This window comes from Varroa jacobsoni, unplaced genomic scaffold (genome assembly GCF_002532875.2).
Source record: "Varroa jacobsoni isolate VJ856 unplaced genomic scaffold, vjacob_1.0 scaffold_517, whole genome shotgun sequence".
Lineage (NCBI taxonomy): Eukaryota > Metazoa > Arthropoda > Arachnida > Mesostigmata > Varroidae > Varroa > Varroa jacobsoni.
Window position 1 is genome coordinate 205842 of NW_019213419.1, and position 27496 is coordinate 233337.

The following is a 27496-nucleotide window of genomic DNA, read 5'->3' on the forward strand; positions in this document are numbered from 1 at the left end:
GTGTAGTGATACCAGGCAAATCGCTAAGTGCTCACTGATGGCTGTACGTAAATAATTGTAGGTGGTTGCTGTTATCGACTCCTGTGGCAGGGGTACAGTCGACTTCCAGCTCTTTTTTTTTTTTGTTCAAAAACGACCCCAGACAGAACCAGAAATCATCCCAATAAAACCTTTACGTTCATAGGCCATTCGCTATGAAACACCGGCTGCCGAGCTTTTGGTGTAGCTTAATATATGACAGGTTTTGTGTTCACAACAGCGAAGGGGCACCGACTGGCAAAAGGGAAGGCAATTGGGAGAAGGATCTGATTCGTTACCTACTTCCGAGTGTAAAGGAAATTTTTTATTATATACCTCATTCTTGGATAAAGCTTTTTTTTCCAACGTTGCTGATGCTCTTCTAGATGAGCAGTTTACAAACAGACGCGAACTAAAGCTTGCAATTTCTAATAGATTGCTTCGAAGATGGATTTCAAAAGCATGATGCATCCTCTTGACGACACTACAGGTACATTCCCTGTTTTTCTAGAGCAGAGATTACAATATGCCGGTTAGGTCTTTTTTAATTATATCGTATTTAGAAAACTACACCTCATTGTATTTTTATATTAAAACTAAAAAAAAATAATAATAATAATATATGTACATAACGCCGAAGTCCAATTGTATCGAAGCTCGAAATGGCTTGCGTGAAATAAAATATCATTTCAAACAGTCATGCCTATTCAGTATAAGCACCACTCGGCGCGATCACAGCTTCACGAAATCTAAATTAGTAAACAATCACTTTCAAAGTATTTCTTCAAGTTACAGCTTTATTTTATAGAAGTTATTATGCTTCAAGCGATACTGGTAGGTGGAAATTCGTTAGAATATCGTTTAAATACACTACGCACAACCCGAGCATGCAAAGACTCGGAATTGCCCAAAGCGCTTAGAGCGTGCAAAAAGCCTATCTGAATCACCTTATTGCCATTTAATATTCCTCTAGCCAAAACGGCTATAAATTTCTATATCTAAGGCCCGTGGTGTAACAAAAAGGTTCGGTTCTTTGAACCATTTTGATGAACTTTCAAGTCCATTACGTTAAGTCCTATTGAGGATTTCCGCCTCATCAAAGCCTCTCTCTGATTTTTGAAAAGCCGCACGAAATCTGAAAGTAACGCAGACTTGGGGCCACAAAAGGAAGCTTTTAGTTTTACTAGGAACCCTTGTGGAGAGATCAAATAATATCTGACCTTCGCTCAAGCCTTGAGAGCGATGTACCGTTTTCCGCCACAGTAAATTTGTTCCAGAAAGAACTGGCTTTCTTCCGGCGTACAGAATTGAATAACAAACAACTCGGCAAAACATATCCGAGTCTGAATGCTTCACGCTGTACAGTTTAACAGAATCTTGATTGTGTCAGAGAAAGCATTGGATCCTTTATTGCTTTACCATTTTAAACATCCTACTTTACCAAAACGAACCACTATAGTTCACAGGGTGGCTTTGCCTATACTATAGATAGTGGGACTAGGTGAATACACACGAACGGTGTTTCATTTGATAAACAAATGAAAACAACGTATACACTCTTTGTGGTCGAATAACGTTTCTTCATTGCACACCACGCCATCGATGTCGCCCGCTAGAAACTTTCTCTTACGTTTATTTAGTTCGGCTCGGGAGATTTGCACTTAAATTGAGCTTGCACAACCGTATACATTAAGGTTTATAAGGACGACTTTTGCTAGCTGTGCGTAATCGTGTGCTCTATTGTTGCATGGCCGTATCCCTTCTTGCAACGAGAGCACTGTAGCTCAATCATTGCTGATATGAGACGGAAGGTTTAATTTTGTACATGAACCAATGATACATTCGAGATGAATCTTTGTAAAAGCAAAGCCGAAGACCAATCCTAACAACTCCAATACAGTCGAGGACGCGGCATGCAGGAGTTCTCTTAGTACCCGATATAGTATGAAAGGAGGCCAATCGGAAGGAACGCAAATTCCAGTGGATTTCTGCTCAGACTCGACTTCAGCGAACACGAATGGGTATTTGAAGACCATATTATAGCGCTTTGTTCAAGGTAGTCATATTGAAGTCTAGAATAAAGTGATTATTTTTCACTTATTCAATAATATATACTTAGCAGAATCTTACGAAAGGTATCGTGCGGGATAGATATCTTCTATCATCCGTAAATGAAGTTCCATCGCGTTTAAGTGTGAATCGAACTATAAAGAGAAAACTGCACCGGGGTAATCGTGTATAACAGCTTTCAACGTAGCTCACGTTCTTCCGCTGTATAAAATCACGACTCAGCTTTCACGAAGTGGCGAAATTTTGATGTTGCTTTTTCAGCTACGCAAGCCATTACTATGTAATAATGTCGATAAAATCTGCTGTTTATCTTCGAATAAATTGGGCAGTAATATTTTCGGATACCTGGATCTTGTTTACCTCTGACAGGACATTGTGTCTGTCTTAAATTCTGTTGTATCCTTAAGTTCGACACTAAACCACGCTACACTGCAGAACCAAGATTTCGCTGTGCTGAATTTTATAACACACTATGCTTGTAAGATCATGTTTGTTGGAAGCAAAGGTCAATGCCTGGATTTGCTTACACGCTCGACCGTGTCCTTTCCTTAGAAAAACTAGTGATTGACACTTTCCAGTGAGTATAGATAGCCCCCAGCGTTGTCGTGTGAAGGGACATTGGAATTAATTCCAAAAAACGTACAACTACTTCTGCCCAAAGGTAAAGCAACTGTACCTTACGGCGTGAAAATGACAACTCAAGATCGTTGTGCGGTTTGCACTAGTGAGGCGGGTTTGTAAGCCGAGGTCTATTAAGCCATATATCGTTGGCTAAAACCACGTAAAAGGCAGTCCAACCCAAACAATTCGGCCTTGAAAAATGCACTTCGGCCTGCCAGTATATCAACCGAGTCTTTACCGAGGTCGAGAAACGCACATAATTCTTTGTCCTGAGTATGAAGTACATACGACCTAAGAATTAGGTCAGTGAAGTCTATCTAGATTACCTGAGATATTATACGGCCTTGAAGTGCTCACTTCAAAGAGACCTATTTGAAAGGAAATGAAGTGAATTGAAATAGACAATTTTCCCATTATGTTGATTAGCTTTTAGGCAACAATGATTAGATGAGTAATTCATTCCTAATCTTCGGCTCCTAGCGAACACCAATGTGACCTGTTAAAGTCAAATAGACGCTTCTACGCAGCGCGGCATAGACTGCTTAATGAGTAGTCCGACAGAACCTCGGCGTAGTGATGACGTAAATGAACTTCGGCGTAGTGATCTAACGCCTGAAGCGTTTTCCCGGCAGAAAATAGTCCGACTTCGACCACTAGTCCTGCCTTTGGATTTCTTCAATAGACCTTTACTATTGGAAAATTGGAAATCGTTCGCTACCAAGGCATTATGCGTCACCGATATGGCCAGTGTCTGTTACAGTAATGTCATCCGCAATTAGTAGACTCGATGGTGTCTAAGTGGTTATCATAAGTTGGCGACGATGTCGGATTGTTGCTCGGCATAGCCAGATATAATATTCAGTTATATTGATAAGGTTTAGTACCACAGACGAAATTATATATATATTTTTTTATAATAATAAATAATATATTTTTGTAGTAGCGATGCACGAATGATATATTCGGGCAACACTCCATTTTCTTGTAGCGAAAGATAGCCTAGACCGCTGCTGCACGCAGTACCAATACCAGTTAAGGCAACGGCATATGGCAGACGCGGCTGAGTTAATTGAGAAAAAAAAAAAAATGAAATAGAGCTTCTTTTCCAGAACACGCATAGCTACACGGCCCATAGCGACCTTTCCTACGCCAGTACAGCATATACAGGTTGTACATCTCTGACGAGCGCTGCTGCTGTAGTGTGACCGACCGCATCGCAGATAGATACGAACTATAAGCTACTGGGGTAATCCTGGGAGGGGAGAAATCGACGAAAGCTCACTCAAAGTAAACTAATTAATAAATGATTAATTGCCTTTGTGTACTACGGATGAAGCCGCGGGTTCTTTATTCTCGTAGATACCAGAGTACCACGGTCGGATGTGGGACGAAGTCTGCGTATTTCTATCCACGCTTAACCAGACTGGTGACTCTTGTGAGGATTGCACAGTCGAGATGAACATTTCGCGACCCGTATTAATAATTGTGTGCTGTAATTTCCTTAGCAACCATAGACACCCAAAGTTGAACCCACGCGAGCACTTCGTTGTGGGTCTTGTATTTGAATTTCAGATGGGTTCCTTTTGGCAGGGGTGAACCTTTAGGTATCAAAGGCCCACCAAAATTAAAATAGAGCCAGTGATATATCGACCGACTAGGGGAAAAGGTAGAAGCGAATGAGTAACCGCCAAAAAAGCACGATAGAGAAAATATATTTAGGGCCTCGATATGGTAATAACAATAATAATAATAAATTTGCACATCTAACGTAGCTAAAACAAAGAAAATGGACGTTCGTATTGGTTGCTTGTAATAAGAGGTGCACCATATGGGAAATACAATTTCTATATATTTTGCAGCAGCAGCTTGTTCAGAGCTACCAAATGATTAGCGACTAGGTTGCTCTAGAGCATTAATACTTCCCATCGGCTTTTGGCTTTGGAGAGCGCATTGCTTTTTGGGTTCGATTCTATTCCCCTCTAAACAGCGCATTACTACAGACACTAGTATTTCGAAAAATGTATATATATATATACTACTGACGAGAAAAAAGACGTGTGACAAGTATTCGAATTCGAAAAGCAAGAAAAAAAGGTGAGCAAATTCAAAAAGAATCGGGCGTAGGCTTGTTTGGGCATACGACAATATTCTCATCCTTAGCCGTGAATAACAAACCACAGGGTACAACACACTATTAACAATTTAACGTTTTGATCAATTGGCTGTCACAGTCGGTACTTTCGAGAGAGTGTGAGCAAAATTACCATTGATAAATTATTCAGGAGACGCGAACTGCCGTTCTTCTTTGCCGTTCAGCGTTCAAGCAAATTCAGAATGAGATAACCTCTATAAATCAAGAAGTTTCCTCGCTTCCCGTACAGACGTCAAAAATACGCATCTCACATTTACAGGCAGTCACTATTTCAAATAACAGATTGGTTTGTGACGTTTGCTGTTCATTCGTTGCTAAACTAACACGTTCATCTATTGTCGACTGCAAACTTCAATGAAGATAGATAATAGAATAATATTGATTGCTATGTATCAAGCAAGTAGCATTAATGAAGAGTGAGTAACGTCAGATGTGACACGAGGGCAGTATGCTCGGCTTCGTTTGATGGATGAGAAGGTTGAATCAAAGACACAGGTACTGCTTATCATACTTTGCAAGAACTAATAACATCTTGGCATTCCTCGATGCTTGGTCGGCGAAATAAACATAAGAAGTCGTTAGTTTCAAATGTTCAACGGGACGAAAATTCCCAGATTGTGCCTATTTAATAAGCTCTTCTCTACGACATTTTTTCTTAGCATTAAGATGTATGACGTACATGCCATTCCTACGTATGCGAGACTTAGAGGTTTTCCTCGTCGCGCCTTCTGCCATTTCTTCTCCCCAGTTGTTTTGTCCAGGAGTAGTTGGAAAAATGCCGCCAATGCTTTCGAAGTCCGTCCGTCTTTCAGCGTCCAACAAACAAGCTGTACGTATTTTTGAGTGCTGTTCCACTTTTCATTTTTGACACCGTGTTACCCTCATCCTTCTGACCGGCGACATCTCAGCGGCGAGTTGTCCGGCGCGACCTGTCAATCGAATGGTTTACTACTGTGGTAATGGTTGTGCCAAAAAGCTCACGTAGCTCATGTCACAATTATACCCAGTACTGATGTACGATACTGCCACTGTTTCGTGGTACAGATACCGTCGTCGTCAATGATCGTGGCTGAGACTTTTCGATTAGGGTGTTGAGTATTTCGTGTAGGTAAGCGTTTGAGTCCTGTTACGAAGAAGCTGGTGCGATCATTTATATTGCCCGAAAGCGCACATTCACCAGCGATCGATGGTCGATGCTGAAAGAGACAACGTGCTTGAAAGAACAAAGTCAAAAAAATTACGTTTTTTATGTATAGATAATTACCACGAACTGACCGCACAATAGACCGCTCAGATTTAGAAGCCAGTCAGTCAGTCAGTCCACTTGCCTATTTCGGTTAGGTTGCCGGGACACAGAGGATCCTACTCTACCTATATCCGAAGTTACTGGGTCTTTGCTGGCAATCTATCTCTTCAACAATATGCGTATAATAAGCTATACATTTACAACACGCATGCACAACAAACGGATTGTCAAACGTTGTTAGCTTAAAGGCAATTGCTTTACGTGAACCACTAGTTATTCGGAATGCCATCGTGGTAGTAAAATTGACGCTGCTTTATAAGGCTTACTTAAGCTACCTGAGCGCAAGTATTAGTCAGGAAGAGTTGATCACACTTAAGTTCTCGCTTTTATATCAACTTGTTGACCCCATCCTCATTGACCCAGAGAGTTACTTGATGCTTGCTCAAGGCTAAACGCGTAGTTGTCGAGAAGATGAAGCAACCTGCCAGAGACTAACTTGCCTTAATGCGCTAGTAGCCGTCGCCAAAAATGTCTAGCCAGAGTCTGCTACGTAGTCGCCGTATGATTGACTTCGAAGAATCAGCTGGAAATCAGCCTGTCACGACCAACTGATCCTTCGGATTCCGTTGATCAATCAAAGATCACTATCTAAAGAACATATTTAATTTTGGTTGAATTTTTACGAAAACTATTAGGTCTTCCGACACTGTACAGCGATTGCTCCCGGTTCGAATCGATTGGTAACAGTGAGTTTTGTGTTATCAATCATTATGTACTCTGCACTATAGTTAATAGGGAAAACACCACGGAGTGTGTGTGTGTGACCTACCTCATTGCTCCCAAATCCTGTATAGAATCGGGTTTTATCCAACTCTCTACGTCCGTGTGAGCCCTACGTGAGAAATATAACCTCTTAACAAATAGCATGTTAACACTACAAAATACAGCCGATATCTAGCACGTTACTGTATGCGGTCTAAGTCTGTCGTTTGAAGCGAAGCTATTAAGCGATGCAGTGTGCCAGCAACTATTCTATAGAAGAGAAAAATTACCATTAAGTCAAATGTAGTGCCTTTGTTAAATAGCTCTCGAATTTCGCTTACCTGGACCCTCCACTGGCTTCTTTCTTGCATGACATAACCAATGCGTAGGAATCGTATAATTTCAAGATAGTGTGAGAACATGGGCCAGGCCACCTTTGGCTTGAGCGAACTAGAACGTTTTTGCTTTCAGGACTTTAATAGTACTTCTTGTTCTATATAGCAACGGTCGCGTAAATTCAAAAACGGCGATCTGCAAAAGCTCTATATCGTTGCACTCATTGTTTTCAAATATACTGTTACTCCTGGCGAAAATTTCGTGTGTATTAGTTTTCGTTACGTAGCCGCACAGGGGCTTGCCGATCGTGTACGTGAAGTTAAAAAAAACCAACTTATGGGCTAACATACCTTTACTGTTTTTTTTTTTTTTCACTTAGCCCGTATTGTAATTTCTTTAATTTCGATGTATAAAATAAGGTATCAATTAGTTTAGATAGCTACATAAATGTAATTAATAAAATAATTGTACTCCCGGAATCACCGCAGATTACAGTGTGTCCTATTTGAACGGGTAACGCTGAAACACGCAGGAGTTTGCTTTGTTTACCTATAACATCTGCTACGTGCTATCCAGTTCGAGAAATCAGCGCTTCCGCATCATGCAGAATCTCGAAGTTCTGTGAGAAATACTGAACTCTACACTGCGAAATTTCATGTTCTTCACTCATCTTCATCGTTGAGCCTGGGGAGCCGTAGTAAAATCACTTCTATCCCGTAGGCCTATACGTTATTACGTCTGTAGAAAGATGTATGGATAATATACCTACTCTAACCGGATATTTTCAATATTGACAAGCGTATTGACCAGCAGATGCCTGTGTTTTCGCTATTAGAATGAAAAATCGGCTTCTACACCATGGTAACGCCCAGGCAATTCGTTCAGCCATACCCTATAGTTGCTAATTCTGCCTTGTAGGCCTCGTGCCTTAGTGTCTTCCTTCGCTGTACACATGCAATCGCTCGTTTGGTTTGTTATTCTTATATCTCTCCGAAAAACAACTCTCGTCTTTACAACCACAATCATAGCTACTACAAGTCATTGCTTTCGCGCCCCAAGAATCACGAAGCACCAGGGGCAAAACATGAGTTCGAACACTCGTCTTCTTGTTGCCCCAAGCAACGTGTGTCGCCTCCAGAGTTGATTAGCTCAATTGCCATAAACTTAAGATGTGCGGGTCCTGCGTCTGACATCTTTCTGTGTATTATCATTTCCTTGCTTCTAGATACCTTGGTCGTACGTAGGTCGGTATCAGCTTTCACGGATCATACGTAACGTTACAGCTCTTTATCGTTATAAATGGAATGAAAGTTAAGCATAAATACTCGAATATTAAAAGAAACTACAGTGGGCAGATTCGGAGATGCTTGAGGCCAAATAACTCAAATACTGGCAGCCAATAAAAACCCCACTATTTTCGCATCAATGTTCCGGCGTTAGTCTCGATCCGAACTACAGTGAACTCTTTACCGAACAGTTCGTACGAATCCTTCCATAGACGACCAGTTGTCAGTGCGGTCCTCCATCCACCACAAAACACTAGAATGCTTCTTAAGAGTTCTCGTTTAAGAGAGTGACGATCTATTCACATTTAGTCTAGCTCTGAGTTAGTTAGTGCCAAAATAGACCTATGCTTCGAGTACAATACCTAAGGCTACGCATTTGCAAGCTTCGAGTACATTAACATCACATACTCGAAATTGTAGGGGCCAGTCTTTAATTATATATTAAAAAATTGCCGAAACAAACTATTCCTCATCTCGTAGCCTACGCCTTAAGGCGTTTGGCGCGTTCTTTTTTGCACCGTTCAAAAAGTGTCAACGGTGGCTTCTTCAGCTGCATTCGTTACATCTTATTTTTATGAAGATTCGAATAGTTGATTTTCGTTTTAATCTATCTTCAGCTTTGTAAACCGGCCTCAGACACCGACAGCTTTCTTCTTGCAGGTAGTAAGCGTTCTGAGAAGACATACCTTAAATTACAACAGACGTTCTCTATCAATCAACGGTAGTTAATGCCAACTATTTTGTTAAAGCACTAGACAAGCCAAAATTCTAAACCAATCGTACATATGACTTCTCTGTACGTGTGGATTGAGTCCTGCTACATTACCTGATCCAGACAATACAAGTTCTTGCGTATTTTACGTCCGGTACTTAAGCCGATAGGCATCATTTCAGATGGCTAGTTCGCAGCACCAGACCAAGCCCAAATTCAAACCTAGGCCACCACGTGTCCGTAAGTTTAGCAGGCAAACGCGTTACCCACTGCGCAATTACGGACACACAATGTCAGCTGTTGAGAAGGTTTGCCTTCAGAATGAACGTTCTCGATATGTAAGTAACGATGAATCTGAGCTGTGTTTGTATTCATATTGCTAAACGCGATGTCAAATATACAGTTATAAAAAAGCCCGGCTTTCAGCACCGTAGTGTGAGACACGTCCGTTTAGAAATAAAATACATCACACTATGCCTTGTTTACGTTCTTAATAGAACGCAAAACATTTAGGAGAAATACAGCAGAATGCAAACCTTCATTATAATATCGACGACCATGTAGATAATGGAGGCAAACACATAAAGACATACGAGTGCCACACATATTGTCCAAAGTTGTTGTCCGCCGGTGATCGAAGGGATTGGGGTAGTCTCTTCACTGTGATCGGCAGCCGAATCCGTCAGAGCGAGTCCAACACAAACGGAGAAGACAAGGGGGCCGACGAACAGCCCTGTCCGCAAAGACCGCATATTCAGGAGGTGGGCAAAATGTGCGACCTTCGTTTGGCGGAAGACAAATGCCCCCCCCCCACACTGTTCAAGTCAGCCACTCCCTACTGGTCAATTGGCAGCTGGCCGATTAGGGAAAATAATTAGAAATCATAGACACGCACACGACCTGGAAGAGTGTCGAATAATGTTCGACTCGTTGATACGGCCTATTGATAAGTAAAACGTCGTTATTCGAGCAGTTTGACATTCGATAAGGTCAGGAAACTCGAGAACGATATGAATCGAGGGTAACATTGGCTTCGTACACTTAGTATTCTGACGTAGTATTCCGGAGTTATCATATACAATCACAGCTGACGACCATACATTGATTGTTTCCGCCAAATGACCATTGCTTAAGGGCGACTATAGATGCCGATATCTCATTGCGTCATAGGTTTCTGGCATTTTTATCACTTCGTACGCGCAGACCCACTAACAATCTAGCTATTGATGAATAGAATCGTGTATGCGTGTTGGGAAAATCGCTATTTGATACGTAAGAACAAATGCTACTGGATCCATGCATTGCATGCGTATAGGATACAGATACCACGTATAGGATAAACAGACCTACGGAATGCATTATCGGTAATAAGGACTAAGGTGACGCAGTACGCGAAATGTCGAACAGGTATCGGGAATGTAAAACAACTGCTTTACCATTATAAAATTAGTATTGATGATGCAATGATGGCCTTGCTTGCTCATTTCCTGCCGATGCCAAACTTCACATAATTCTGCTAACAGGAAATGCCGCTTTTTTCTCTTACTATTCTATTCATTTACATTATCTCCTGCTCTTGAAATTATTAGGGAACCAATCATATCATAGACTAGAATGTAAAATAAGCACTTCTATTGCAAATAGTAACAACAGCGTCGTTGTTTGTTCCATATAAGACTCGGTGGCGCAGACATAAAACTTATACAAAGATTGTGTAAAATGGAGAAACAGTGACTGGACGTTTACCTAATGTGAATCAGAAGAGCTGAGAGCTACGGGCGAACTTTTCGTATGTAATATTCAATCAGTAGTTGAATACGTTGCCCGATATGCACAAGCAGCTGGGTCAAGGTCTGATTCGTGGGCATAATATTTCCCAAAAAGCGGTTAATTTTTGGGAAAATCGCCTGTTAAGTGAGACGATAATGCCTGGAATTCTGATTTCTATGATAAAATGCAGCACATTCTGAATAATATTTCGTTAAACGTCAAGCGTTACGTGTCTAATGAAGTGCTCAGAAAGCTACCCAATCGTCTTAATTTCGCTCAAACGTTAGACTAAATAGGTACATGTTCCGAGCTTTACGTTCGGCGCTATCCCGAAGTGTTGTTTCAGATGGCTACGTTTTTAGAATGAGACAAATTGTCTCTAAGCTGGGTATTCAATCGAGACCACGTCACATTTTTCGAAGTTTAATTGATAAACTTGTTGCTGCGGCACAATTACGGCAAGCTTATTAAATGCTGAGAATGACGGTAAGTACTGAAGATGAATATTATAGTATAAAACTACACTGCCACGAATGATCGTCGACGCGCTGGTTAATTCAGTGTTGCGCGGAAGTTATCTTGATTATTATTCACGATATATTAGTAACTGGAGCAATTTTATCTTATAGGGCCTAGGCACTCTTGAAACCCTTAAACCTTGTATCAATAACGGTCGAGCTATATTGAGCAAGCTTGAAGACTCAATGCCACCTGCTCCTATGGGAACTTTTTGTTATATTCCGCTCTAAGAATTTTCGAGCAACCAATAATGCTTATGTATTGGACTTATGTAGAGAAGGTTCAAAGCGATACTCCAGAAAATTTTTCTCAAGATTAATTTTTCCGGCACCGAATATAGGGCTAGCGACATTGACGGATTGTGAAGTAGGCCAGCAGGAAATGACAGCATCGAGTATTCTGTGCGGCTACTACAGAATTGACTGCTTGAAGCGAGCTACGGTCTTCCACGAGTATAGCTGAATCCGATATCCAATTTTCACGATCAGGTGCCATTGGACTTGAGTTGACCACACCTTGACGACGATCAGCCCCTATTCTAACCAACCAGGGCCGTAACAGACGCCAGTCCCACCAGTCAGCGCTTCCGGCCACCGCACATATTCGTCTATATAAAAAAAATCCAAGTGAGATATTGGCAGGTGTTTCTGTTTTTAACCAGCGGCGTAAAATTTGACATCTTCGATCAAGTAACTCTACGGATTTACCGTATTGCGCACGCAAGTAATTTACGGATTTTATAATTCTACGTGTTACGACGTTAACCAGTATTTTGCAACATAATGGTAGAGGGACTGATATGCATATATATATATAGTAGCTCTTCTATCATTATAATAGTTCGGATATATATGAATATTGAATAATGTGAATGTAGTAACGACTCGTCTCAATGTGGGCTTTCCTTATGTAATCTGCCAAATATTTTCTGTTAGGCGCTATATATAGGCGGTCAAAATTTTTTTCGGTTTTATCGGCATGACTGTGTTTTGTGCCATCTTGAATCACCTGACTAGCCTATCTTATGACTACTAGATCGTTTGGTAAATCCTAATTTGTCCAGATTTCTTTCCTGCTGCGCATGGTTTGCCTTACTCGCTATATAGTTAGTTTCAAGTTAATATATGATTACCACGTCCTATCAAAACATGGCTTCTGTGCATAGAAGCAAGCAAATACGAAGCGCCCGTATGTTCTTTTGCGCGATATTGCTACTTATCATTTTAATTAGACTTCAGGCACACTGTCGGGTAAGCTAAAAGTTATTATTGCAGAAGCAAAGAATAGCAAACGATAGCCGCCGTGATAGCTTGGGGTGGTAACGTTTTTGCCTGCTAATCCTAGAACAGGTTGCGGTCCTCGTTCGAACCCGGGCGTAGACGGACCGTTCGTTTCGTGCTGGGAGCCACCCATCTGATGGAATGCCTAACGGCGATTCCGGACCTAAAAACTCGAAAACAAAAAGGGCAGCAACCGGAGAGGTGCAAGGTTCCGAACTCGATCTTTATCTAAATCTCATATTTTATGTTCAGAATTGTCCTCTAATGTGCCGTGAATAGTATCGCTCGCTACGAGTGGATCTGCTTCAGCCGTTAAAAAATACGTATGAGCATTTAGATTAAAGGTTGTAGTGCATGTTCAGGACAAGTTATGGCAGTCGAAGACAGTTACTATTTAGTTAATCTGCTATGACCGTAAAGAAGTACTCTGTACATGCATAGGGTAATAATTAATCTACTTATAATTAACGCTATAGTTGGTGTTTCACGTGTGGTCACATCGAGCCTTCGATTAGCTTTCACGGCCCTCCGCTACTATCGGTTCCTTTCGTAGAAGGCGACATTCCGTGTGAGATCATCACCTGCCAAGCAAAGTTCCGCCAGGGATATAAGCTATCTTTGCAGATATCGTAAGTAGGAAAGCCCTCGATTTGAATTAGGAAGTCTTTGACGTCTCGCGGCCCTCCCGCACCCCGGGCACTCCGTTAACCATCTAGCTAACTTCCTTCTAAGCGCCTCCGGCTGTTCTCTGCTTTTCGTCGCATGAAGCGGCGCGTGATTTTAATGCATCCGTGTCATATCTCCTTGTCATGGGCCAGAGCGTCACGGAGTCACAGGCTTTTCTTTTGCACTTTTTCTTTTTGTTTCGTGTGCGCCTGTTCTCCTTCGTCGCTTACTCACCAACCCCCAACTCTCATCCACTACACAACATAGTGACGTCCTTAGCCATTGCTTGTCACACATGTTATCCTTAAATACTTACAAGCTGACATACACCCCGTTGTCATACCATCATCATGGGGTCATCCTAATTCTTCAGCGTCGGCTCTTTGGTTAGGTGAAGTCCTGCTTTGTGCTTTCGGCAGTGCACAGGGAGCTCACTGCCAGCAGGAACAGGACCTCTTTACCTAACTTCTCATCCCCAAACATCATGCAGCCTGTGTACCCCGATTCTTTCTGTGTTCGGCCTAAGTCTTCTTCTTAGCAGTGAGGCTCATACTGCTTAACTCGACCATTGTTTTGCCTTGGGCGGTCCGCTAATTACCATGTTCTGGCTGGCGTATCAGGGCACTAAAGAAAGGAGGCGGTGAAAGATAGTGGTGGGAGGTGTTCAGTTTATGTATCGCGGTAACCCGCGGTCAGTCACCCACGAATACCAACGTGGAGTACAGCACAACTCGGTACCCACAAGCTGCACTATCTCTTGCTGTGCGGATACAGCATAACAAGTGGGCCTAGTGAATATCTGATATCAGCAGTAAGGCCTAAAAGGCTCTTTTCTCGACCCTCGATTGTTCCCTCTTAGCCACTGAGCGCACACACTCGCTACGGAGTAAGACTGCCAAGCTAGAAAGTTTTGGCAGCAGACTGCGGAGCAAACACGGTCTAGCCCGTCACCAAGCTGGTGAGCCATAGCCGCACCCTCACATCCACCGCTTCATTGGCGGGCCCCTAAGGAGAAGCGCCCCACACCAGCCAGACCAGCTGCACCGCTGCCCGACAGTTACTTGAAGCTTCTGGTGGGTACCTGACGGACGCCAACGTCTGTTAAATGATGACGGGCGGCTTTTAACAATCCTTGACAACCATGGTGACATAGGAGCTGACAATAACGCGGCCAGGACGTCGCCAGGCGGGCGGGCAAAAGGCAGTCAGCCAGTTACGAACCAAGAGATGAATCAAGTAGCTTGCTGGAATCGCCCCGGGCGTAGCGATTCTTAGGACGGCTTGGTAATCGGGTTCGGCAGCTAACTTTCGATGCTGGTCCCAAGTCTGGCCTGGCAAAAGGCTAGGGCCAATGACAAAGGCGCACCTCACGATACCCCTCCTGTTCCCTTTGCCCTTGTTTGCATATAGTTCCAGTGCATATTTCGATTATTATTCGTCTTCTTATGGCTTTCGCTTTTTTTTGTCCCACGTCTCTCGTTCTCGGTCTCTTCGTTTTTCTCTTCCTGGTTCTTCCTTGTATTACCGCCACACGTGTGTCGCTTACCCGCACCTCTTATTTTCCGTCGTAGTTCCTACCTCTTGATAATCCGATATTGTTCGTTTGTCTGCTATTGCTTTATTGTTATAAGCACACCGGTGAGCTCACCACTGTACGGCAACCACCAGCAAGCTTTGTTCCTTCCATTGTATTTCGTACAACATACTGTTTTATAGTGTACGAATCGCAAGGTGCGTGTGGCTGGCTGGCTGGCCACGGTCGCTTCATGTGCGCCATTAATATTTCGCCTTCGTTCGGTGGCGTGTGAAAAGGTAGCACGTTAAACTGCTACTGAGATCACGTCTGAACTGTTATAACAGAAATTATATTCCACGTTTGGAAGCATCGAATCATTATATTTTACTCGTATAATTTGAACGAACATGAGACGAGCAACTTGCAACTGACGGATTATCGAAAGCGAGTTTTCTCTTTAACGCCTATTAAGCTTTTTTCATATTTGATCGCTCATAGTGAAGTTCCTGGAAGATTGCTTACTCTGTACATACACTATTAGGAAGACTATACATGTAATGTACTATGGCATTGACATAACGGAATACTTGCAGAGAGGCTTCCAATGCTTAATTAGATAGATGCTGACATTTTGGCAGACTCATCAGAGGAGCACAAAAAGTCGTAGAAAAAAAGGAGCGATGGGAACTCCAGTCGGTCCTTGTTCCCCCTACTCACCTATCTTGTCTAAAGCGGTTACGCGGGAGTGCCACTAAGAAGTCCGCTGCGCCCGTGCCATTGTTGTCTACTACTACTACTACAGCGGGTATTTTCCATCAAAGGTATCTTTGGCTGTCCAGAGCAATCTTCACTATAATCTTTCTCTTGCCAGTTGATTTCCAGCAGCGAATGCTGGGCTTCCCAATTGAAGCCCCATCCAGATTATCAACAAGCACCCTTCACTTTCTATTGAGCGACCTTTGGCTGCTGTGGTTCGCCGTGTAGTCTCGGGGCACCGCTTGAGAAGACGGAATGGGAGACAATTGCAAATGATACAATTTTAGCCAAAGCAGAACGCAATCTCCATCGAAATCGGGCTGCTCACACTAGCGGCTACCGACAACGGCGTCCCTCTTTTTTCCTCAGTGCGCGAGAAGATCACGAGTACCCTCTTTCTGAATGACCTACTTGACGAGATAAACTCCGTTCATTGCTCAATAGGACATAGAAAATTAGAAGGGCAGGATTTCCGTTGTGAGTCGTGGCGATCAAAAGGGAAAAGCACCGCTGAAAAGGAAACCAATCTGCATCGGTTTCGTAAGGAAGAACCCTACAGGAATGATTTACAGAGAGCTTGAAAATAATAGCTTTCAAGTACCCTCTCTCTCTGAGTGACCTCGAACATTGCAAGATACCGACAACGTTGTGGGGACTGAACTAGCGCTTGACTGTGATCATTGGTGCCATGGGTAAGTTATTGTGCTTATCATGATGGCTCAGTAATTACTATAAAGACGGATATTGAAGCACCCACTACAGTAAATTCAGCTATCAAAGTGTCCTAAGCCCTAGGCATTACTCTAAGTAATGTACAGAAAGCCGCAACTGGCGCATTTTTGAATTCATCAAATAGTCTTTTGGCTGGCAGAAAATTTGGTCTGTACATCTGAACTTTTACCTGGAAATATCTGACCTATTTGTATGCTCGAATTAAATTCCTTTTGCTTGTATATAGGCACAAGCGCCCAGTACCGCAGAAGGAAGAGATAAAGTTGAAAAACAGGTTATTTTCTGCTTTTCAAGATGATGGTTGCACTCTCCTAGCAAGACTCATTGAAGTCGGAGGTTTTATGGGCAAGAAAATCCACACCCATAGAGGAAAAGCTGCAATCCATACTAGTTTGCTTGGTTACTGACAAACCGACTGGGACGATGCATTGATCGCCAATGGCTGATAGGATCTGGTCCAAAATTTGGTATTCCGCTTTTCACGTGTCGACTCAGTTGCTACAAAATCGAGGGGGACATCGTCTTCGACGGTGGTTATTCAGACGCTATTGCATGGGCTGGAAATTTTAGACAGGCTAAAGGGGAGGTACGGTATGTCCAATGGCTATTTTTGCCACCGGGGCTACAATGGAAAAATTGACAGATCCGTCGATTCATAGAGAAACCTCATACCATCTGGCTGACTTCAGAGTTTTAACAGAATTAGGACAGGATATTCGAAAATAACGTAATTGTCAGAACGAGTCTTGAGCCATGCCTCTGTGTAAGTTGATTACATTAGAGGATATTCATAGATGATGCTTGTAATAGATCAGACTTTTGTAGATTTAAAAAATCCGTATTATTTAGCTTCTTACACTGATTGGGCTTCCTCTCTCTCTCTCTCTCTCTCTCTCTCTATATATATATATATATATATATATATATATATATATATATAAGAGTGTAATGCATTTGTAGAATCTACAAACGTTGTTGCTTTACAAAGTACAGCCTAGCTAATGTAGATAAATTATCACATTGACAATTACAATTTCCGTTGAGTAAGCTCTTCTATATAATCTAAACTCATAAGAGTTTGTGGGATTTATAATTAGGGTTCGAAGGGATGGTTGTAGTTTATTTATTGATTAACATTCATCCGATGAACCTAAAGCTTAGCGGGAGAATAGTATTTGTAGGTTTCGCCGCCGTAAGCATACGTTTTTCTAGTAAATAAAGGTTTTGAAAGCTACCCATTTCGAAATTCGCTTTTAACAGATCTTTACATTGACGGGTATGATAACGAGAGCGCCAGAACTGCTTGTTGTAGCAGTTTTCCGGTGCTGACCGAAAGTCTGCGTAATTATGCATCGACATAACTACGAACACCTGCCACAGCCAATGATAAGACTCAGTTAGACTCAAGAGCGACGGAGCTTTTGACGCTGTTGTAGAACATTGAAAAGGATTATGAAGTCGCTTTTCTTGTCCCGTTTCTCCTGCACACGCTACTCTTGCGCCTACTTTGCCTTCGAAAATTTTCTGTAGTTGTACGCAAAGCCCTTCGTGGATTACGGTGCCGCCTAACCGACACAACTCGTTTTTGTACTGTTAAATATCTACCTTAACTTAATCGAAGCAGGCAGCAAAACAGCTCTAAGGTAACTAGTATCCGTTCCATATTATTATATGTCTATTACGTAATGGGGAGCTACAAGCCCGCTGTCTATGGAATTTAAAATGGCATGTGCCAAAAGTGACCGAACTCGTTTTTGTAAACGCCCTAGCGTTACATATCTACATAATAATGTCATAAATTTACGTCGCGATTTGTTTAGGTAAATGGGCAGAAAGTTCACGACTTTAAATTCATTTAACCTTTAGCTATTGAAAGCGCTGACAAAGGCATCGAAACAAGCATCTAGGAATTCTAGTGAATTCGCATAGGCCTAGCAAAAACGAACGAGTCTGTTAGAGACAGATGTTTAAACAAACATTAAGCAAATATTTAAACGGTCGAGTTCAGTGTTTCGTGAACTGAGCTGGGTACTGCGAGTCGGTAAGACCATGGCCATTTTTCGAAGATCTCCACATTGAAGATATTCTGGAAACTGTAGAGTGAGCTGAACTTCAGACATTTTATTACGAACGTCTACTCGAGCATATTCCTATAGATTCCTAGGACCCATCCATACTATCAGTGAAACTTAAGTAAGGCTCAAGTGAGCCGCTGTTTGCTATGAGCCTGAACAAGGCCAAATGTAGTGAAGAAGCGTAGATTGTTCCAAAATCCAGTGTTCATTATAAAATGGCGAATTAACAAAGTTCGTCGGCTTTCCATTGTAAAGCTTCTGTGTATTGAAGTAATGCCGTCCATGTACGCAGTGGAAACGGCTCGAAAAGTTTCTACTAACGGCACTCGCTGATGACGACTATTTCTGCAAGTAGGCAACGAGTGGTCGAACGAATGAACCGAGACACCAGAGAAATGGGCCGAGTATATTGAATGACAAGCAAAAGCAGCTAGCGTAAACACTTCACACGTTCACCTCCCCCCCCTTGCCCCGCCCAAGATTTGCATCTCATTTATTTCCTCAGCGTCGCCGGCTGCAGCAGTTGCCAAAGTGAAAGGAAAAGATTGCGAACAGGAGAATTCTTAACGAAGGACGTTGTTATTGTTGCTGATAGTGCGCCGCCGTCGATGAAAGACCAGCGGCGTCACTTCTCTCAAAGCGTTCTGTAAAGTCTCTATGAGACTACCTCGTACGAACAGCATCGCCATCAACGGTTTGACTGGAGAACTTTGGATTAGATGGTTGCATTGTATTGAAAAGTAGCGCAAGACTGTTGCAGATCTATGGTCGAAATTCGAGTTGAAAGGAAGCATTAGACGCGCGTACGCTGCTAAGATATCTTCGTTCCATTACCGGTTCCCCGACACTGGCTTATCTGTTTGGTAATGCAGTCAAAAGCAATCTTCCCACTTTTGGACATCAAACTCGTTACGAGCCGTTGGGTGTGCGGTGGGTGAGCGGTAATCATATATATATATATATATATACTGGTATTTATTCAGTGAAGCCGTATTGATTAACGTTCTTACGTATCGGTACATGTTGTTTGCGACTGTGTTCTAGAACAGACTAACTAACAGGTTTTCCTAGGTTAGCAGTTCCTAGATATACACAGAACCTGACATGGGGGTGGATATTTGCCTGTGTAAAGACTAGTATGACGAGTCAATGATTCAGGCAGACCATTGCGTCGTAGATGAATTGGTAAAATTTGGGCGAGCATTTTCTGTTTTCTACCAGAAGCCAGTCGACGTGAATTCGTAGCGTAAGCATCTCCTTCTTCAAGAGCGCGCAAAGTGTTTAAATGAGGCCTTCTCTTCGATCTGGCCATCACCAGCACTTCTAACTCTATAAACTTGTCCCGTCTGTAGTTATTTTTGCCTGCTTATCTGAAGTTGACTTAAAAATAGAAACCTAATCTCTGATATTAGATCCGATAAAGTCCTGTTCGCGCAGAGAGTTACTAACAGTCTTCCTGCCCGGCCGACAAATCGAAATGGACCCGGTAAATTCCAATCCAACCAGCCGAGTTTAGATTTGTTACAATGTACTGCTTGCCCGGCTACTCACCGCGGTAAACAAAAAAAAGATTGTTCTTTCAAAATGGCCGTCACTTTCATTGTACGATAGGGCTCTTCAACTGCTACTAAACTATACGTAATGCTACCCTCGAAAAAAAAAAAACTATCCAGATCAGCAGATGTGCATCTATCTAATCAGCAGACTATGAAAGTGCGGCCAGCTCACGCTTGACAGCAAAGTAAAGATAAATTCTACTCTAAACGGTTGCGCCGAGAGGAACCATTTTAAAATGATAGTCCTAGAATCCACTAGTTAATAGATAGAACCATATAGATTTGTATGATATTGTTAGTCAAATGCACGGAGCCAAAAATAAATTTCAATTCATCTTCTTTTGGAAGATAGTTTGCGCAGTGTTTGTTGACCAAGATGTAGCCTCTTCAGCAGGTTTTTTTGTTCTGTCATGAAAGGGACACCGTAGCTAAGATATAGATGAGAGAAAAATCATAAGCACCACACCAATTTCGTTATAATATGGTAGCTTCTGTGGCTACGAGTCCGCAGTCGCTATGAGGTTGAAGCCTGGTCAGGGAAACATACATTCCAGAATATCAACGTGCACGGTACCACGCAAAAGATTGTCTGACCCTTGCTTTTCGTAGATGCCCCTTCGTAGGTTCGTACCTAATCTCTAATCTGCCTACTTTCGAAACTCCGCGGACGTACATCTGATATTCGTAGTTTCACTATGTCTAATCTGTATACATTACGCAGATGTTCAAATAAACGTATAAGGAATAATTAGGAAAAAAAATCTGATGAAACGAACGCGTAACGATGCTTCTTTGAAGCTGGAAATAGTTCCGCTGCCGGTACAGGTTCGTGTTTGAGTCCTGCAGTGGTCAGTTTTAGCTGCGTCGTTGCCTTCGACTAGTACGTTCAGAACACACGACACGTTAGATTAATGACATATGATAGGGGGTTGCGATTCTCAGCCATTGCTAAGGCAGCGAACCTATCGCCTTTCTACTTAGCGAAACGCAGAGAGGATTACAGTAGATAAGAGAAAAAGAGACTTGGCAGGGGTCGGCAATATCAGATTCTGCGAAGTGGCCTGTACCTGTAACGAGTCAACCGTTAGACGGTTATGATCAGACGAACGCATGCTGGTAGTAGTCACCATACGGTTACTGCTATGGTCTGCATTTCAGGTAATAGCTCTGATCACTGATCAACAGTCAGAATATTTAGCCTGTTGTCGGAATGTTTTTACCATTCGTTGTTTGACCACTGATACATGCAATAGGTTTTCCGAAAAACTGTTGCTCTTCTATATATATATATATAATATCTTCTATACCGTTCTCGAGAAATCAGGTCTGGGATTAGGATCCTAGATTTTAAAGGACCTTTGCGCTTGTCTGTTCGCGAATAAGTGGGGATCTTTAGATGTGTATTAAGTCAAAGATAATTTTGTTTCCTTCCAACGTTTGATGTTTTATTAACTATCGTGTGAAGTAAAAAAATATCGAAAAAAATCTCATCTAAAATCCAAAACAGGAGATGACTCTTTACAATTTTGCTCATATACACTAAATAGGTTAACAAAAGATCTCTGCTTTATTTTATATGAGCGTTGAAAAAAATTTCGCGAATACAGTGACCCAATGTAAGAATTTGTCTAGTATTTTATCGAGTCGATTATCTAGGTTAGGAACATCTCGTTTCACACAAACTTCTATTAATTTTAAAAAAGAAATATGTATAGTAATAGTTGCGCATTGAGTGTGCTCACCTTCAGTCTAATCTACAACCAACCTAGAAACCAAACGAAAGTAATCATCTATATGCCACGCGTCTGTATCGTCGTTAATCTCCTGGTGTTCTCGTCTAGCGCTGGACTGCAGGTAACCTGAACCGTTTCGCATCGTACATGTACCACCTGAACGCAAAATGACTGTTGATATTGAATCGTTATGGGAGAGTGTTGTGTGGTGTGGTACTAGTGGCATCTAGCGACATGGCAGATGGTGAAAGAGGTGAGATGCTCAGGTTCGATGAGCCAAGACGGCTTAGCCGGAAGGAGAAATACCGCGTTATGGGACTGTTATCTCACCGTTTCCGTCCATCGAAAGATAGAGCAAGCTAAACACTTATTGTATTTCTATTCTTTCTATATATATATATATATGTTCCCTAAAGTTTGTCAAATACTATTGTGAGGAAAAGGCGACCGAGGGCATTCTCGAGCGAAGCAGGAAATGATTACGAAATAGTATGATGCCCATTGGATACCATGGCATGATTACAACTGTATATGACTTTACGGTGTTCCAGGTATCGGAACATTCGGAGTCAAATCAAAATGGCGTCAGATACCTTTATAACGAAGGCTCGGGCCACTGGCTATAATTTTAGCTGAATAATGCAAAGTATAAGTATGTTATCGCGGTCAATAGTCGAACCACCACATGTGAAATATGTAGCTAATATATATTCCGAATCGGTTCCAAAGATAGGCCGGGGAAATGTATTTCAAAAGCATACTGGCCGAAAAGAGAATGAGGCCAAATTTAAATAGCTACGATCATGTCGAGCATCCGGTTGGGTAGAAGAGAAATATACATTTTCGTACGATAGGTATGTATGTTGTTTCTTCGTTTAGTCGTATCTATCTAGGGACATGCTGCTAGCGCGGCCTGAACCAACCCTAGGTCATAGACAGCCTGTTGTGAATACAAGGTATTACACATACTAAAGCACCCAAAAGCGATTAGGACAGCGACACAAATGATGATTCTCGCAGCGATCATTAGACCTACATGTTTGTTTGCACCACGCTTTATTGAGACAAACCAAAAGATTCCATCATATGACTTTCGATAAATAATGCATTATTTCCAGAGCGATACCTTCTAGAATGTGAATATGTTACCCCTTTTGCTCTCGCCTCTGAATCGAAAAATCACGCCGTCCTTTCTATTCGGCGCCCTGTTCGTCCGTCGGGTCCTCCTGTCTATTGGGTCTATTGCGTTTCTTTACAGGATAAGTACTTTCGCGGTTGTTTGTCTTCCCGTCTATCTTTGCGTGTGTGCAAAAGTGTACGTGTGCTTCTGTCGTGTTTCTTTTATGCCAATCCATTGCGAATGTGGGAGCTACGGCACCTGCTGGGGTAGCAAGCCGTGTTGAGAGGCAAACAGGGGCATCAGCAAAGCCGACGCAAACGACTACGTTCATTTTCTCTCAGGAACCCGGGAGCTGTTCCAGCGTTATTTTGTTCGTTGGAGAAAGTAGTTGGAGTCGTACGTAATCCCAGTCGCAGTAGGAAGGGCCTTCACGAGCAACAGGGCCACCATCTGAAGTTGCGTGCACGTAGAAGAGAAGATAGTGGCGACCGTTCGCAGTTCCTCAAAGGACACTGAATGAAACGAAGCTCTTGAGTGGTTTTGCAACAATGAAAATTCATTCTCCGACAGAAATAAATGTAACAACGGCGCAGAAATATATAAGCGGTTTCGTTATTGAATAAATACAGAAAGAGTGGATATTGCATGACAAGTTAAAAGCTGGAATTGCAAAAGTACGAGAAATTGGAACGCTTGACCATGACCAACTTCGCAGTCTCGCCGTGTTTGCCGTTTGTTAGTTCTGATTTATGATCAAGTCTGAGTTAACTGGAATGTACATCAACCCATGTACAAGTCGTTCACTGTGTACAAAAGAGTGAACTCGAATAAAAAAAAAAAAAAAGTAGATATTTTTTCCATCGTGCGGAGAGAAGTGTGATTTTTATGAAGTCCACGTCCCAACTTTACTATGGTAATAGATTGGATGATTATGAGCACAACTATATACAGTACACGGTCGAATTTTATGTGCAATTTCTAAATGTGCGTATAATTTTTCGTGGTAAGTAAAAGCTTTGTCGTAGATTTGTCTTCTATTCTATATAGTAAAAAACGAGATTGATAGCTTTCTTACTTTCACGCGTTACTAGCAGGGCTTCTGGTGCCATTTATGAGCACAGTAACTATAATGGGAGCTTTGAGTTTGACGTTGAATATTACCGTTGAGATACATTCACAACGGCGAAAATGGCAGATTTATTTTTTACATAATTAACTCACGACTATATACCCAGGCGGCTGCTGTGCGGGAACCTCTCGGTTCAATTGGATGAATGCCTTCATGTGGAAAACAATGGTCGCATCGAACATAAACAAGCCAACCAATAAAAAAACGCACCGCTCCATTCATCAATATATTATTGGCCATCCTGACGAATTGTTCTTCGTTAATTTCTCTACGCTGTAGTTTTTTTCCCATCGGCCTACTCTGCCAACGAGTAGGTAGTCTCTGTTTAGAAAATAATTTCAGGAATAAAGGCAAACTAGACAACTTCATGGAAGAGGCTGCCTGTGGTCAAGCTGAAATTCTCGGCTATCTGTTACAAACATCGATAGCCTGAAAATGAATGAGCGAAATGAGTAATTGAAGTTAATGGGTTCAATGGAGACCCGCCAGACTCTTAGTCGTTATTCAGGTTTAAGTTTGTTGGTCGTCGATCAGTCGGCTATGATCGGCAGGTTTCTCGTGTCAACTTTTGCCGTTGGCTAACATTAGCGTATGTTTATGTGACTCTTCTAACTTTTACATATATCTTCACAATGGTCTTCAAAGTATCTATGACAACATTATTGTTGAGCTTTTTCTGCATTGCTAATCGTTGAAGCTCGTAGAACAGTGCGCCTCGCACCCATATAACTACATTTTCATAATAGCATAATACACTGCGTAACTTATTTGTTAGTCTGTAAGTTCACAGCATATAACATACCCTGCGAGTTCTTATATCTAACCCTGTTCTATGACAATTTTGTTGTTCTATGACTTGTTCCGTCATCGTAGTGAAAACGTCCGATTGGCTTAAGACGTTCTGTCTATTCTGTCTGGCGCATCCTCTCGAAGCCTTGAGCACCCCACGGGTTATGGCGAATTCATACTTACAGGTTGGTAATTATTCCACATGGGTACACCGTTTATACGAGACTGAAACGTCAGTCCTATAAGAAGTTCGCTCAAAAGGTCGTTGTCGCATGCTCGCAACAGAATCACATGTACCTCTAATCACACGATTTTATTGAATGCGGGAACGTTTGAACGCGTTAACGCTGCAATAGCGATCCAAAAACTAGTAATTCATCATTTATTTGGTTAAGTAATGTACAAATTTAGGTCATATTGGAGAGACTTCGACATGAAAGACCGACTGATTGGCTTGTCGTTGCCTGAGCAAAATACAGATTTTCTTGTTCGTCTGCTAATGGATCAGGTGTAAAGGTAGCGTATGTCATGTCTGGCTTGCTAATTTTCACCTTGCAGATCCGTGGTTCGTGTTCGTATTTGCGTCTTCTCTACGACAAGTACCTCTGCTTATCGTGTGTTAACATTTGTAGAACTCAGTCTTAATTTAAGGTTGTACTATCTTAGGCGAAAGGCTGCACGCGGCGAAATCACCTAACTGGTGTCCAACATACTGGGCACTCGATAGACGTCATTGAAGTGATCATGGTGCCTGCACAGCGACTGAGAGTGGGTGAGAAGAAGCCTTTGGTGGGAAGAAGGTGGGAGAACATCACGTTTTGTTCTTGTAACTCCTCCATGCTTAACAGGCATAGGGGACATTTACGCAGCATGCGGCACTTCTTGATTGGCGTCCTCGACTCCTCCTCGCATCTGGTGCTCGAAGCAGACCTCTTTCGCGTCGATTGCGTTCGAAATCCTGCTGGCGACCCAATAGAAGTTTGTTTTGGTGATGTGCAATTTTTTTTTATCAATGGCGTCGATTCCCTGCAACTGATTGTCGATGCGGACCGTTTTAGACTAGGCCGTAAAGCACAGCTAGATGGCTTTGAACAAGCATGAACAGGAGGAATCCTTGTCGACAGAGGCGCTCGAGCGGCAACATCGGTCGGTGACGGCCGAAAATGTTCGATATTAGAAAAATCCATATACTTCTTGGTGTATGTTGACTGCGAAAACGGGCATAGATATGGGCATTGATTGAGGTTGGTAAGAAATGACATTGGAGAGCTTGTAACCGGGGAAACCTTTCTGCTGTAGTGATTGTTTATTAGTATATTGGAACTGGGACACATCGAGGTTTCATCCGAGTTACGCTCGTCAAATGTATCCGTCAACAAAAAATGTGTAATCTTTTTCCCCGGAATGCTGTACAATCCACCCATGGCTTCGTTAACTTTGTTTTCTATTTTAAATGAGCCAAGGCATCAGTTAAAGTATATTATTTATCTTCTCTGTTGAAATCTTTGGGCTCTGGGTGCTGATAATTTAATTATCTTTAGTATATTTTTTTATTTTTGAGCTAATTCTGCGCGTCTTTGCAATGATCTGAACGTGTCTGCAAATTAAGTGGAAATAAGAAATACGCTCTAAAAATGTATTTTCATTTTAAATCAGCGATCTGTCTAGTGTAGGTGCTAAAAATTACTGCCAATAGTGGATCTTCGATGCTGTATTATTAAACACAGGTAAACCATTAATTTCAGCCATTCTACAAGGCTTGAAGCTATTTTTAGTCCCCCGTAATAATTGTATCTGCTAGGCCATTGCGCTTGACTGTGCCCAGCGAGTCGGTGAATATACTTGTTTAATGAACACCCCCATCGTGTCCATTTGATACTGATCTGTTCTATATTCATCTTATAGGTGGACCTATTGTGACGCCATCTATGAATGGAGACCGTATGTTAACGCCAACGAAGATTCAACTTTTTCTAAGTTAGAGTACGTGCACCCGCTATTCTTCAACTCGTTTGCCCCAATAGTCGTTACCGCGGTTCTAATATATTAAAATAACGCTTCTCGTACCTATCAGAAATTTTGTCTGAATATATAATGAAGTGTCTGAATATAAAACTAGCTAATTTTTTCGAAATATAGCTGGCAGTGCAATGTCGGCTTGAAATCAATACAGGCCGCATGACCGAAAAATGGCTGTAGAACATCTGCTACGGGCCACAGGACATGTAAAGGAACAGAACGATTGGCAAGATAACTGACATAGTAATTTATAAACTATCCGATTACAGAGATATGCTATAAAGGTAACATAGCGAAGTACCAAAATAGCTTAGACAATGGAGAAGTTCACTGAAACGGGACGATGACAGGGCTTCATCATTATGACCCAGCAACCAGGAAGGCCGCAGCGGAGAAACGAGACCACTGTTAATAATAGTACAATCGAATTCGATCTGGAGACTGTAAAAAGTTCTCAGACTAAAGGAGCAGATGTCAACCATATACGGTGCTGTTCGTAACCGCAATGCTAGTAGGGACAAATATAATAATAATAATAATTCACAATAAATGATTATCATAATTAACTAATGAATGATGAAGAACTGTGATGTAATTCCCTTTGCACCTCATCGAACCGCTGATGTCTCTACG

At 42.0% G+C, this 27496-nt stretch overlaps 1 protein-coding gene and 1 long non-coding RNA gene across 3 annotated transcripts; one reads left to right on the top strand and one right to left on the bottom strand.

The window, feature by feature from the left end:
* Positions 1-4067: 4067 nt before the first annotated feature.
* On the bottom strand, positions 4068-7360 carry LOC111261080 (uncharacterized). 2 transcript variants are annotated; one of them, XM_022834305.2, is made up of 3 exons: positions 7211-7360; positions 6937-6999; positions 4068-6057 (listed from the first exon to the last, which is right to left on the bottom strand). In XM_022834305.2, exons 1-3 carry the CDS (start codon positions 7289-7291, stop codon positions 5848-5850), a joined length of 354 nt encoding a protein of 117 aa, XP_022690040.1. In that variant the 5' UTR covers positions 7292-7360; the 3' UTR covers positions 4068-5847. The 2 variants fall into 2 exon arrangements, with proteins under 2 accessions (XP_022690040.1, XP_086824692.1); XM_086968566.1 differs by having other exon boundaries at positions 4068-6074.
* Positions 7361-15834: 8474 nt separating this feature from the next.
* Positions 15835-27437, top strand: LOC111261081 (uncharacterized). Its single transcript, XR_002680774.2, has 5 exons — positions 15835-16402; positions 24929-25029; positions 25403-26088; positions 26750-26827; positions 27133-27437. It is a non-coding gene; the product is annotated as an uncharacterized LOC111261081 (long non-coding RNA).
* The last annotated feature ends 59 nt before the right edge of the window (positions 27438-27496 follow it).

What these genes read in the sequence shown, in the direction of transcription:
- LOC111261080 (XM_022834305.2), bottom strand. Translation starts at nt 7,291, where the DNA reads ATGTTCTCACACTATCTTGAAATTATACGATTCCTACGCATTGGTTAT. An exon ending in GAAGCCAGTGGAGGGTCCAG is followed by an intron (nt 7,000 to 7,210) that starts GTAAGCGAAATT and finishes TTTCTCACGTAG; the next exon opens with GGCTCACACGGACGTAGAGA. An exon ending in CAGGATTTGGGAGCAATGAG is followed by an intron (nt 6,058 to 6,936) that starts GTAGGTCACACA and finishes TGTCTCTTTCAG; the next exon opens with CATCGACCATCGATCGCTGG.